The sequence below is a fragment of the Chelonoidis abingdonii genome, chromosome 1 (genome assembly GCF_003597395.2).
Source record: "Chelonoidis abingdonii isolate Lonesome George chromosome 1, CheloAbing_2.0, whole genome shotgun sequence".
Taxonomy (NCBI): Eukaryota; Metazoa; Chordata; order Testudines; family Testudinidae; genus Chelonoidis; species Chelonoidis abingdonii.
This window is the reverse complement of record NC_133769.1, coordinates 228236715-228251949: the sequence shown is the minus strand read 5'-3', so window position 1 is coordinate 228251949 and position 15235 is coordinate 228236715. Positions and strand designations below refer to the sequence as shown.

The following is a 15235-nucleotide window of genomic DNA, read 5'->3' as shown; positions in this document are numbered from 1 at the left end:
CTATCTTGAGCAGTTATATGTGAAAAAATTATCTACATTATATCATCTGCAAACTTTGCCACCTAACTTTTTACCCCTTTCTCCAGATCATTTATGAATACGTTGAATAGGATTGGTCCCAGGACTGACCCTTGGGGAACACCACTTGTTACCCCTCTCCATTCTGAGAATTCACCATTTATTCCTACCCTTTGTTTCCTGTCTTTTAACCAGTTCTCAATCCATGAAAGGACCTTCCCTCTTACCCCATGACAACTTAATTACATAAGAGCCTTTGGTGAGGGACCCTGTCAAAGGCTTTCTGGAAATCTAAGTACACTATGTCCACTGGATCCCCCTTGTCCACATGTTTGTTGACCCCTTCAAAGAATTAATTTAACACTGCCTATTTCTCTAATGGAAAGAGTTAATGTTAACAATTTGGAAAAACAAAACAATTAAGAGAAGATGTATTAAAACAGCAAGAAGCGGGACAAGTAGCATTATGATTCTCAGATGGCTGCTTAAGCCAATAGCTCTGTAAGATTAAAGAATGTTTTATGTGCCACATCACCTTTCTGTCAATGGATATGAGAAATGCAGCAGAAGCACTAACGTGAACGTAAAGGCCAACATCACTGAAGTGAAGAAGCAGCCACTTAGAAAGACACTGCAGCCGGATAAGCCCATTTTACAACAGCGAACTGAAACATATGCAATGAAGTTAGAAGGGGACTGGTCCACTTCACACCACAGACAGGAGTAACTTGACATTAGATATAAACCATAAAAACGAACTTTCATTAAATGACAGAGAGAGCAAATGAATGGCGAAATTAAAATACTTCTGGAACAGGGAGAGAAAACTCTCTCCTGGATTTTCCGGTATGACAAAAATCTGGAACTGAATACATGATAAAATCTATTTCAGCTCATTATGGGATAAAGAAATCTTCAGGGAAATTAAATCCTACAAAAGACTAGAATGCCTAAATTCTGACAATGGAAGGCAATAAAGCTGACTCATCCATGAATTGAGGAAAATAATTTAATATTAAAGAAACATTAAGAAATGAAGTTTGTAACCGGGGTTTTCATTCATCAGACATATGTGAGTTTTCCCTGTGTAGATTGATATTATAACAGAAAGGTTAAGAGTATTACCAAAACCAATCCAAAAGAAACAGCAGTCAGAGAAAAAGATAGACCAAGGAAAATAACTTGCAACCAAAGAAACAACTTTGCACATTGAGAAACCATGGAGCGACTTAAAATATTTAAAGGTTTATTTACCTTCACATGCAGAGAGGCTACCAAAAATATTACTCACTTCCCCCAAACACTGCTCATTGGAAAATGAGAGCCTTTAAAAACGAACATCTTTTCCAGCCATTATCAATTTGGGATCCCTTGTCAGAAACTAGAGTTACAAAGCACGATAGAAACAAAGAGGGCCTGCTGCCATAACAGTGGGAGCGGAATAAAAATTCAATAGACAACGCGGGAGCAGGTGGGAGTGGGAATTGCAGGGTGAGACTGGTGCGAAATTAAAAAAATAATTGTCTTGTGCTGCAAATAACATGAACACCCCAGTCAGCAGCCACTGCTCTCCAGCTGCCCAGCTCTGAAGGCAATACCGCTGCCAGCAGCAGCACAGAAGTAAGGTTGGCAACAACACTGATGTTTGTTTTTTAAAAGGGCAAAAGGCAGAAGTTTCTTCACAGCACCCCAGAGAACCTCTTGCACTCCCCACTGGGGGGTGCCCCCCAGTTTGCACATCATTGGTCTATAGAAAATCTAGAGAAAGCAGAGATTTGGTTGTTACTATTCTGAAGTGGCTAATACAAGCATGGTCAATAGCAGGTTGAACAGAGAACAACAGATATATGATGATAACTAATAATTTTAGACATTAAATTGGGCAAAGAGAATTGTTGCACTAAAATTCACAGAAACATATGCTAATTAGGCACACAGTAAGCAAGAGCTGAGATACAGCAATCTGATGTGGTCTATTTGCTCTCACATTTAACAAGAATTCAGACGAGCCAACGGAGAAAAATGTTGAGTTGAATGAAAGTATAATTACATGAATCATTTAAATAATAATTTAAATGAATAATGGGAGGGAACGAAGAGAAAAAAAGATGGAAGTCGAGGATCTGAACATCTTATTTTATTATTTTAACCAAAAATACTCTACAAACACCAAATAGAAAACAATTTTAAAGCAAGCCTGCCATTTAATATGAAAGATTTTAATCACTATCTAATTACACACAAAATACAACACTAAGATCTTTACAATATTCATTTGAAAAGTCTGTCAAGCAGGGAACACTGCTATCTTGACAGCCCATTGGCAGAAATCAAGACAAAGAAAATGAAATTCATTATCTGAATGAGAGAGGCAGAAACTGTCAGACATAATATTTTAAGAAACAGAACAATAAGAACCTTGAAAGTCTCTGCCTATTTCATTCTAACAGTGCACTCCATTTCCTCTGTCTTAAGTCACTTCCCAGTAGGAAGATCAACCTGACATCAGCTCCCACTGAGGCAGGTATGCAGGCACACATACACCCAAGCATCATTGATCAGGGAGATCAATTACAATAACAAGTACCTCTAAAAACTCAGTATGGCATATTTTATTCTGCTGTAAATTAAATGTTTTTTCCAGCTAAGATTACAGGTCACTAAATTAGTGAGTAACCCATTAAATGACCCTAAAACAGGTATTGGACACACACAATGTGGCAGACTATCTAGTATATTATATCAGCTCCAAATTTAAAATCATGTAGTTTATGAAGTTAGAGCATGGAAAAAACAGAGAAACTGACTGTAGGCAATATATATACAAATATATGCATATATACACATACATTGAATGGTAAAATCCTCACACAGTCGGTAAATATCAAGTCATCTGTGATTCAAATGCAGGTCACTTATGGGAAAATCAAATTACTACAAAATAATGTAAATGGTAATTAATAAGAAGGGTTAAATAATAACTAGATCAAGTTCATAACAGTACTAGAGGAACACTGGTGTTTTATTAGTGAAACTTTTGTTAATGTACATTAGTATTCCTGTAAACAATTAAACAATAAACCAGTAGTTTGCCTGGGCCAATATGAGAGAAACATGCTGTATGAAAGTTAAACTTGGGTGTGTAACAAAGGAACACACTGTATTAATGTGTACTACTCAAATCACAGTAACGTGGCGTACCGACCTAGGTAAAATGTGGTGTTCACATCAAGTGAAAGGTAATTGTATCAAGGAGAACCTGGATGAAACAGAGAATTCCAAAAATTTGCTGAAATTCTAATTTGATAGTCTGGAAAAAATTGTGACAGCCAGTCAGAGACGGAAGGTGGAAAAGGCAGACTGGACCAAGAGACGGTTGTACCAAGACATAGGTAATATTTTCACACTTCAAAACATAGTGTTTGTCTGCTTAGTCTTTTTTATAGTGCCTGAATAGATGCATTTAGTTAAAACTTTTATACATGACAATTTTTTTTTATTTTATTTAAGCACAGATATTGAGTATGGATATTCCAATTAAGACTAACTGACATTGAGAATCTTACAGAGAATGCCCCTAAATTTAGAGCAGCTTGAGCCAGAAAGTTTAGTAACAGCTTGTGCATCTGGTCCTAGCAGAAGGAAATTGTGATTTTCCTTCCGCAGACAGTGCTGCAATGATGTTAACGAAAGCCAGCTTGTACATGGGGAGATCTAATGATTTGAGGGTAGCCAGTACAATACTATTATATTCATCAAAATAAAAAGGCACTAATTTAAAAATTGCTCATCTATTAAAATACTGGCTAATAGCCGCTGAGACTGCCAATATAACCATAGTGGACGAAAGCAAAAGAACCAACTAGTACTGCCAACCATGAATATATTGACAATGGAGGAATTCACAGGTAGGAATAAGGGAAAAAAAGACACACTTAATTACATGAACAGTCAAGAAGAATAATCTGGCCACCAAACACAAATTTTCAGTGAACTGGATATGTGGTGCTAGTACTTGACTGAAGAGTATGAACAGGATATTCAAAACTTCTCTTTTACTAGGTTAAGCTATAAATAAACCTAAAGTTAAAAAAATTACTAAGAAAATTATAATTGTTTTAATACATAATAAAAAGTGTTTACTATAAAAATCTTAAGATTTCAACAGTCAGTATACATAGTTTTATTTACATGATATACACATAAACCCCTTCAGTCAACATAAAAAAGAGAATAGCAAATATCTAAGTTAAATCTCATGTATTTCCCACATACATATATGAGAGCCCAGTAATGCAGACTGAAATATGTATGTTATGTATGGTATCAAGACTGCTTTCTAACACCCTAAAGTTCAGATTTGTCGCTGCTACATTTTTATAGCTTATTACATTCAAGAAACAACTCTTCATTTTTCCCTCCATTTTTGCAGCTCAAAGTGGCAAGATACTGTTCCTCACTTCATTGTAATCAAAACACAAAAATAATTTTAACTAGTAAAGCCTTTGAGATATTTCTTATGTAACTACAGAATGCATTACATTATTCTGAAATAAAACTGATGGTTATGAAATAATTACACCATATAAAAGCAGGTACACAAATTAACACCTTGAGAAAACAACATTAAATTTCTCACATAAAAGAAAATAAATATTACAAAACAACATTAGTATACCTTGCTATACACTGAAAAATATTATAGAAGTGAATGCTGTCATCACAGCAGCAAAAAAAAAAATTCTGAAGGAATATGTAAGAATTTTCTCTTTATATTTTCACTATGTTTATATTTTCTAACTAATTAGGCACCATATGTACCTTTCTCTTAAATCCTCTTAGTTTTGACCAAGCTTTTTCGAAAGGAAATAAAAAACACTTCCCTGAAAAATAACCAGAAATACTGAGCTCTGCTTAGGTTTCCAGGACAGATCTAAGTACACATCACAGAGCAGTGAAACAGAAGATGAGAGATCTGGAACTCAAAAGCTTGACATTTGGTATTTATTCATCATTATTAATTATTATTTGATGGAGAACTGGCAGTGACCGCAATATTTAGTTAACCTAACACTTTCCATTATAAAAGATTATTGCCATCTTCCTTGAGCTCTATCACCTTTATTATTTGCAGAAGGAAAGCACGGTTTACTAGCACCATGAAATTGTGCTCAGATGTGGATGAATACAAACTGTTGAAAATAGCTATTTCCCTACCATGGCTTGTGTTGTTACTATGTGATTTTGCCAGCATGCAGCAACACCATGAACATTCTAAGGCTTGGATCCCACAGCTACTGCCATAGCAGCATACACTGCACTGGAAATCTCTGTGAACAGAAACTCTGCTGAGTTGCTGACAGAGCAGCTATAGTACTGGAGGAAGGGATGGGAAGATACAGGCCGGGCTGCAACGATCACCTGGGCCCAACACATGGTCCCATTGGCCTATTGCCCACTTCTAGGGGTATCACAGATGGGCAGATACTATTCTCCCCACCCACAGACCTCCCACAGTGGGATGAGAACCCCAGGAGAAGATAAATTAAAATAATAATAATGTGTACCAGAAGAGAATGTGTTCTAAACTCTGTTGCTGAGTGCTTTAGTAATTGTGTACTCTTCACAATTATTATTAAACTGGGACTAGCAATATATCCCAGCTCTCCACTACAGCAGACCCAAATCTCATCCAATCAGTCACACTGCATATCTTTATTTTCTATTCTGTCTGTAGAATGGGGCTACTCATGCATATGTAACCCACTATTTTTCAGTGTATTATGCAACTTCTTTCAGTGGAAGGTTCAAATCAGGTAACTCTTCTGCTACCAATTAATATATTTAGTCCTGTAGTTGAAGGAATAGCACACTCTGTTGCAGTGCTTAAAATTCAGGTTTTAAACCCTGACAGTGCAAGATCAGCAGTTATTACAGTTGCCCATGAAATCTTCATTCTTGTGCAGATTCATTGTGACACGGTCTGATCACACGGTAACATACTATCTTTTCCACAGGACAGGACAGAGACTGGATGGTGCTGAGAAGCTGTATAGTCAATGAGATTTATCTGTAAGGTACCTCCTCATTTTTCTAGCAGTTGGAAGGTGCATAGAGAATAAAGTAGGGAATACAAAAAAGATAAAAGATGGTCTTGTGGTTAAGACAGGTGACTTACACAGACATCACTTCCGTCCCTCCCTCTACTTCTTACATGATGCTGGGCAAGTTACTTTAAGTGGAATTTTGGTATATGGTCACTATTAGTTTCTCTCTCATTTTCTAGGGGCCCAACTTGAGATACCAAGGGCTGGATGATCAGCAATGCTAAACACTTTGAAGAGCAACTGAGCTGTGGCTGCTCAGCACAGTAAGGCAGTGTGGCCTGGAGTAGTCAGAAATTGATGTTGCAGGTTCTAATTCTGCCACTGTGTGGCCTCAAGCAAGTCACTCTCTGTGCCTCAGTTTCCCCATCTGTAAAACAGGGATAACAATACTTTCTCTCTCCAAGAAGTTGTGAAAATAAACTCATTAGTGTTTGTGAGGCACTCACATACTACAGCTGATGAGCACCATGAGTAAATTAATAATTCTGTATTCAATACATGGTTTTATATGGTGCAGAAGGGTCAAATATTAGATAATATAGATAAAAATATATTGAATAGCTCCTTCATTCCCTGACCACTATCCCTCCTGTGTACTGACTGAAGCAGAGGTCATGTGGAAAAAATACCATGCAATCAGGTCATTAAAGTGTCTATCAGAATGCACACACAGGTACAAGCAGGGGAAAGAACATAAAGGTTTCACAGGCAACCTTAGTTCTAGTATTTCCTAGTGTTCAAATGCTTGACTCTACCAACTAAATAACTTCATTTATGTACTAATGTAATTATTATTTATATTTTGGTAGCACCCAGAGATCCCAACTAGAATCAGAGCTCCATTGTGTTGGGTGCTATACAAACAGAGCAAAAAAAAAGCCCTTGCCCCAAGAAGCTTACAATATGGTTATTTAGAATGAAGTAGGAAAGGAGAGCCCTTTAGAAGTTGTGCCTATATAGGGCTGAGAACAAAACTAATGGTTCAAGCTCAATACCAGCGTAACCAGTTTATTCTATGCTTTGGCCTATCCGTATAGACAGGCCCAGACACTGCAGGAATTGTGTTTAGATGTTCTGTCCTCGATCCCTACTTTAGGCTAAAATAAAGCTCATTCCATCACTGGCAACACATTTAGTGGTTAAGAAATTAACATGCATCTGTCATGCAAGACCAACCCAACAGGTTTAAAGCCACCTAAAAACTGCCTCATGGCAAATATTTACTATACCACAAAGAAAACAGTTTTAAAATGAAAGTAAGCATGCAAAGGGATGTGAATCTGCACTATACCAGCCTAACAGTAGCAGAGCTTTGTGCAGATTTACTCTCCTACAACACATACCCCCTTTCTGATAGTGTTGAACGAAATCATGTTTGACATCCCCAGAGAACAGCAAACCATTCAGCATTAACAGCTTTCTTCTGTAGCTATTACTGATCCTCTCTCCCACAGACGCAGGGATTCACAGGTCCTTCTAATCCTTCCCTGGCATAATTTACAGCTGGCCTCATGCTCCTCGGATTGAGGGACCTCTCCAAATTCTCTTCCCGGTGCCCGGAGGTGGAAGGCTCCCCACATCCAGCCATCACCCCCGGAACGAGCACTACGCGCCCTTCCCCTCCACAAGCGATACTGCTCACCAGCGTGCGCCGCTCCCCAACACCGGGCCCCCGCCCAGGAGCAGGAGTCCTTTGCTAAGGCCTGGCGCGCCCCTCCTCCGCACCCGCTCGCACACACGCCCCCTGCCCGGCTGGTTATTTGCAACCCTCCCCCGTGAGTTACCTGGGCACCTGCCCCACTTTCATGCTAGCGAAGGAGGCTCCGCTGGCCCCCCCAATGCCCGGGGCTGCTCCGGCTGGAGAGCGGCTCCGGGCACCACTGGAGGGGCCGCTCCTGCCTCCGCAGGGTCCTCCTGTGGCTCCCGCTACCCCGCGGGAAGGGGGGTCCCGCCAGCCCCGCTGCCCCTGCACCTGGCGGGCCCGCCCCGGTCTGTCCCTCACCTGGCGCCCGCGGCTGCGGGGGGGAGATACGCGCAGCTCCCGGCTCCGCCATCTTCTCCCTCGGCGAGCGCGGCTCCCGCTCCCGGCTGCGGCCCCGCTGGCTCCGGGTGGCCGCGCCAGCGCGCTGGGCGCCCGGCACCTGACGCTGCGGGGAGGGGAGGCGGCGGCTGCTCCGGTGCCCGCTGCGCGCAGAGCGGGTGGGGCGGAAGCTGCAGCGCCTCCAGGTGTTTCCCTCCTTCCCGGCGTGTGGCGGCCCGTCCCGCGCCCGCCCCCTGCCCCGGGCACCAGCGCCGGGGAGCGGCCCTTGGCCCTGCAACTGGACTGGCGGGTGGATGCTAAGCGGGCCCGGCCGCTGCCTCCTGCGCCGGCAGCCGCGCTCGAGCCGCCACCCCTAAGCGTGCGGGGCGAGGTGAAGGGCAAGTGCAAAGCGGCGGGCGGGGGGGATGGTGCGTTTCCCCGGCCTCAGAGATCAGGTGGCTTCGGGCTGCAGGATAATAACGCCTGATACAGCCTGGCCACTAGACAATGGGCAGCCAAGAGATGGGCTGCTGGCGTCCAGTCTCTTTTGCTGCACCCCCGCCATCACCTCAGCCTTCACATCCTTGGCCTCCCCATTGTTCTCAAGTATTCTGGTTCCCTGGGGGGGAGGGGGTTGGTCTGAACTGATCTTGCCCTGGCTTGACAGATGCTAGTACAAAGTTTAACTCCACGAATATTCTTGAACCGAGCAGCAGGAAAACTGTCTTCACCAGCGCCTCAGGCATAATCCTTCCGGGGGCGCGGAGGACTATCCCCCCCTTACAAAAGAGTTGGATCCTGATACATTTAGGGACAAGTGAGGAGAAAACACAGGGATCCAGGTACGCGATTATTTAAGAAATCATTAGTGCCATGGACAATTAGAAGTAGATCATGGCAGTCAAGTTTCAGGTGCATTCTGACTGCTTCGCACACGCTCCTTGGAAAAGGTGTCACCTGGAATTTGGATCCATGTGCGTGGATCTGTTAATGTGAAAATTTGTTCCCTAATTCTATACAAAATCAATACATAAAACAAATATCGGATAAAAGCAGGTTTTAAAGGACCAGAAAACAAGTGAGAATCTCGAAAGTGTTTTAAGTAGCACGAAAACGTTTATTATATCTTCTTCCCCTTTTCACTGATTCTTTGTTACTCTCTGTATATAATTTTTATTTCAAAGTTTAGACCTATTGCAGTTCCACAATAAAGGAATTCTAGTACCAGGCAGTGAGCTTTTAAAACAAGATGAAAAAAACCTCATTGGTATTTAAAAAGGAAAGACAACAACACTACATGTGAGATGTCAAGCATCAAGCCTGTTGATTTTCTTATAAAGAGATACATTATGTCATAGCTTTGCATGCAAAGATATGTTCTGTGGAGTAACATTACTTCATACATTGATAATTAGGCTCTTGTAATTAGTTTATCCAGGAAGGGAAGCTAAAGGATCTGTAGCATCTGGCTTTCAGGGAGGTCCTTGTTTAACTCATTTTTCCAGCTGAGCAGATTGAAACAAAAGAAGGTTAAGTGACTTGTTGGAGGTGTCACAGTGCCTTGAATAAATCAGTGGCAAATTCTCATTATTAGCTCCTTCCTAAACTCCTAGACATGCTGTCTGCTTTCTGGTGTGGAATACATCTTCGAAAAGATACAATATGTCATCCTATAGTTATGTTTCTCAATATTCTAAATCAGGGGTAGGCAACCTATGGCACGTGTGCCAAAGGCGGCACACGAGCTGATTTTCAGTGACACTCACGCTGCCTGGGTCCTGGCCACCAGTCCAGGGGGCTCTGCATTTTAATTTAATTTTTAAATCAAGCTCCTTAAACATTTTAAAAACCTTATTTACTTTACATGCAATAATAGTTTAGTTATATATTATAGACTGATAGAAAGAGACCCTCTAAAAACTGTTACATGTATTACTGGCATGTGAAACCTTAAATTAGAGTGAATAAATTAAGATTCGGCACACCACTTCTGAAAGGTTGCCAACCCCTCTTCTAAATACATGGTTCTTTCTGTTGTTTGGGTTGAGAAGAAGGTTACTCAAATATGTTTACTCTGCTGGGACAGTATGATTGTTTTCTTCATACATCTAATGACAGGCTCCAAAAAGAATTATGGAAATTCATGTCTGGATTTCTGAAATCTACTTCTATTTTCTCATGGGTATCTGTATGTTTGTGATCAAGGGACAGGACTGAAAGCTATACAGCTCAGGTGGTACATCTGCATTGCTTTTGATATCTCTGTTTCAACTAATTCCTGCAAAAACTCTGACTGCTTTAGTACTAATGGAGTGTAAGATATCTCCATTTGTGTGATGGGAAGGCATGCACTCTTCAGATGGGTTGAGAAAATCTTTCTTTGCATAGAAGCAATGAAGTTTTAACAATTTAGTCCTACACCTGCTCTGTCCTACTATACTTGTACTCAACAGTTATCCTCCCAGTATATAGTTGTCCCCATGATAATAAAAGGCAATAGGGAACATAATTTTTTCCATATTTCAGTATTAATGCTACTTCAAATAAATTACAGTTTCTTGCTACATGTGAATTGTTTTGTTGGAACTTGCTTGTGAACTATTTTTCTTTCAAGTCAGTACATTCAAATGGGTTTTGATTTACATGTATCATTAAAATTATTTCACTAGATAGAACTATGATTTCCTATCAAGTAATTATAGATGGTGCATGAAATAATGCCTATAAGTTAAAATTGCCCAACACTTTCCTTTATAAGGATGCTGTTTTCAGTTGCTGATAACTGTGCCAAAGTTAACCATTTGGGCTGAAAATTTCCATGCTGGGCATCTCCCTCAGCCTGAATTATTCTGGAATGTTTCATCTAAAATGGTTCATCCTGTTCTAAGAATGAGCTTAGGGTAAAATGCTTTCTTGCCCATGTTAACAAAATTCTTACAACCATTTCACTAAGGAGCTCTACTGCAAGTTATAACTTTCTGGAAAAAAATAATCATGGTCCACGCATACTCAGGCCATGGCTACACTTACATTTTTGCAGCGCCGGTAGTTACAGCTGTGGTCGTACAGCTGTGTAGGGCCAGCGCTGCAGTGTGTCTACACTTGCAGTGTGTCTACACTTGCAGCATTTGCAGCGCTGTTGTGAGTGGTGCATTGTGGGCAGCTATCCCACAGAGCACCTCGTCCCATTTTGGCGCAGTGGGTTGTGGAAAGGCCTGCGGGTCCATTCCGCGTCCTGGTTCCATTTAACGACGAAACCCGTCGCTGACTCGCTTCTTTTGCGAGTAGCCTGTTTGCCCAATTGTGAAGCTGCTACGAGCGTGAATTTCAGTGAGCATGGAGCCCCGAGCTCTGCGGAATTTGCTGAATGAAAGTGCCAGCACATCCGTGCCGGAGTTGAGCTATATGCCTCCAGTGACAGTGAGGAGAAAGCTCAGATGATGAATAGATTCGGTGAGTCGCCTGACACTTGGACAAATGCTTGTGGCAGTAAACGCGTCCTCAGTCATCGTGAAACGCTCGCCTTTGGGGCTCGGGAAACAAGCACTGGCGATAGTGGGCATGCACATGTCATGCAAGTCTCTGGCGCATAGGACGAGCAGGGACTGCAGAATTTCATGGGATGCTGTGCTGAAACCCCGCCAACCAACAACCTGCCTGCGTGCAAGGAACGAAGATGAGCACGCTCCCTGTCACCTGGAGAAGCGTGTGTTGGCTATATGCAGTCTAGAAGCCTTGCGCGAAGGCATCCGAGACAGCTCACCGCGTATCGGAAACTTCGCCAACACAGTTTGGAGTGGGAAGTCACATTGGAACAGCGTGGTGATGCCAAAGTTTTGCAGGGCCACTAATCGCAATTCCTGCCCTAAGAAGAACCGTGACTCTGGGGAAAGTGCAGAACATGGTGGAATGGCTTTGCGCAAAAGATTCCCTAAACTGTGGAGGAGGGCAAACAGATGGCACGCATATTCCATCATGGCACCAACCCAACTGACGATCCGAGTCTACATTTTAATCGGAAGGGGTATTTCCGCACTATGTTCATCGCAGGCGTTGGGGATCACCGTGGGCATTTCACGACATTTACACACACAGGAGGCCTGGAAAGGTGCATGAAAGCACGCATTTTTCGGAATCATGGCAATGTTAAGGAAGCTGCCAGGCAGAGGAGCTGTTGTCGCAGACGGCACAGAAAACACAGTGAGCAGGGGAAACGCAAATGCCATTGATGATACTTGGGAGACCCTGCTTCCCGTTATATGCTTGGGCTCATGAAACCGTATACAGGAACATGACAGGAGCAAGGACCGGGTTCAAACTACAGGCTGAGCTCGGTGCAGAATGAACCCGTGAGTGTGCTTTTGGCCGTTACAAAGGGAGCAGGAGAAAGTCTCTACGGGAAGCCTAGACGTGGGCGGAATAGCCAGCATCCCCATCAATTATAACCGCGTGCTGTATCCACTCCATAAATATTTTGTGAAGGGAAGTGTGCGAACCTTGAGGGTAGGAATGGAACCCTCCCGAGTTGCAAATCTGCCATTGGAGGCTGAACTATTTGCACAGGGCCAAGAGAGGCAGGCACACTACGAGAAGAGAACCAACAGCACAACTGCGCTACATTTTCAGGAGTCCTAACATCAGGAGGGAGGCCTAAAGGACAATTTAGAAGGCAGAAAAGCACAAACCAGTATATGTTCGCGGTAGCCGGTTCCAACAGCCGTTAAGTGCACTAGTAGGTACTTTGCAAATGACTCATAGCAGTGCCGTAGTTATTGCACTTGTGTCCGTATGTTATACTTCTCTGTAATAATAACAAACTGTTTTAAAAGAAAACAAATCCTTTACTTAAAATACAGCGTACATAAATCAGGCAGGGGTAGGGTGATGACAGTAAAGTCACAGAGGTCTTGAGAATTATGTCTTTCCTTGGTGTTCGTGCAATGCCCGCTGAGCTGTGGAGGATGAACTCATGCTGCATGGGCAGGGGGTTTGAGAGTGATAGGGTAATGGGCATAAGTTATGCAGCGGTGGTGTATAGGTGAACGTATGGTGTTTGGGGGAGCTGGTAGTAGAGGTAAGCCAACATGGATGTACTGGGGAGCAGAGGTGTTGACGGAAACCAATGGGCACAATGGTGAAACTTTGGGATGGCGAGATGAAGGGAAAAGGCACGTATCGCTCTGCCTGCAATGTCTAGCATTGAACGGCATCTGAGGTCTGTGTGGCGTTCATTGATTCTTAGCAGCCGATCTGTGCTTCCTCTTGTAGCCCATTTCCTTCTCTTGCAGCCTCTACCTTTTCTGGCCGCCTCTTCCTTTTCCTATCTTTCCACTTTTCCATCAGGCTGGCAAACTTTTATGCACTCTCTGAAGGCGAATAAGATGCATAACTGCCACTCATGTCACGAACTCTCCCCATCCCCATATACTCTTCCTTGGCGTCATTTTCCTCTATAGGTCGTATAGTCTTCACTTTTCAGAGTCCCGGGCTGATGGGTAGTACCAATGCTCACTGAGTACAAGGAGCAGGGAGATAAAGTCTTAGTAACGAAGGATGCATTGTTTTTAAAAGACTATTTTTGGTAGCACAATGTACACCATGCCAGCAATAGCACATAGAGAACGCAGCTCCAGAAGAGACATGGTGAGTTTCCCACATCACGCCGGTCACAAACCAACGGCTCAACACGGGGAAGGGGGAAGGGCTGCTTGTCTCGCCCAATCCATGTGTGTTTCTGTGACTGGGAAGCAGAGAGCAGCTACAGGGAAATATGGAGTGAACCCTCCACCACATCTGCCACAGCAGGTACTCCCTCAGAGGCATCTTGCACACGGCCCCAGGGGAAGCGGGCGAGGCTGCTTGCCTTGCAAATCTCAGGGTTCTGTGACTTGGTCGGAAAGCCAGAAGAGCAGGCGGTACACGGAAATACAACTGAACACCCTACAACCCACTATCATGCCACAGTAGGTACTCAGAGCATCTTGCACAACGCGGCTCCACCTGGGAAGGGGGAAGTTTGGGGGTTGCTTCACTCTGGAAGCCATGGCGGTTGAGCTGTGACGGGGAAAGCCAGAGAGCAGCTCAGGAAATAGGAGTGAACCCTATCTATATGCCACACAAACCGAGTACTCACAGAGCCATCTGCACAACGCGCTCACCCGGAAGCCGGCGAGGGGTTGGGCGTTGCTTCACTCTGGAAGCTATGCGGAGTGCTGGGACCTGGGGAAGCAAAGAGCAGCTATCTAGGGAAACTATGGCTTAATTCCAACATCTACAGCATGCTTGAGCACACGTCCATAGCCCCTGCTCCCAAATTTAACTTATCCTGGGGTATATGAAGATCAGATTCTTACCAGGAAACAGCGCCCCACTGCTGAGTTACCACTCACTACCCCATTAAGTTCTCATGCGGGGCTGCGACTCGCTCAGCTCTCCTGGTTGGGAAAATAGCCTCCTGGCTGCATGATCTGGGAGTCTCCAACCTCCTCACGTAGCCTCATCTCAGGGTCTCCTTCTACACCCTACACACCTTCCCTCTCCAGCGCTCTGAGAATGTCGTCATAAAATCCTCGAAGTTGGAAGTGGGGTTGTACATCCCAACGTATGGCAATCCAGCTCCTTAGTAACACAACGGCAGGTCGTGGGGGCGCAGCACATGCAGCGGTTTCACGCTTCCCTGAACGATGCTTGTGGAGTAGCCACAACTCCGCAATCTCCTTAACTTACCCTGCAACATGCACGAGCGTACGAGGGTCATCCAGCCTGTATTGCATTGACTTGATATCTGGCCCGTAGGTATATAATTCTCAATGGATGGAGCGCAGCATGTGCATACGCATACAGCTCCTCACCCCAAAACACTGATAAGAATCCTGCAGCTCGACAGTGCTCCATGCTGGGGCTCGTTTGGCAGGCGGGAGGCACTGTCACTAGTTGATTGATTGATTGTACTCCACGCCCTGGCGAGCAAACCAGGAAGGGATTTTTAAAAATTCCCGCGGGCATTTAAAGGGCGGTCCACCTGAGCCCAGGCAAGTGGAAGTGTGAAACGATGCATCAAGAGGCTGAAAAGGTATGCTGGGATACCTGC

General features: G+C 43.6%; 1 protein-coding gene across 7 annotated transcripts in view; it reads right to left on the bottom strand.

Annotated features, from left to right (window-relative positions):
- Nucleotides 1-8221, bottom strand: part of MAP7D2 (MAP7 domain containing 2) — a 155801-nt gene extending 147580 nt beyond the window's left edge. For all 7 annotated transcript variants that reach the window (XM_075060110.1, XM_032777993.1, XM_032777995.1 and 4 more), the window contains exon 1: nt 8128-8221. In XM_075060110.1, coding sequence (XP_074916211.1) covers nt 8128-8179 — 52 coding nt within the window. In that variant the 5' untranslated portion in view covers nt 8180-8221. The remainder of the gene's footprint in view (nt 1-8127) is intronic.
- Between the last annotated feature and the right edge of the window lie 7014 nt (nt 8222-15235).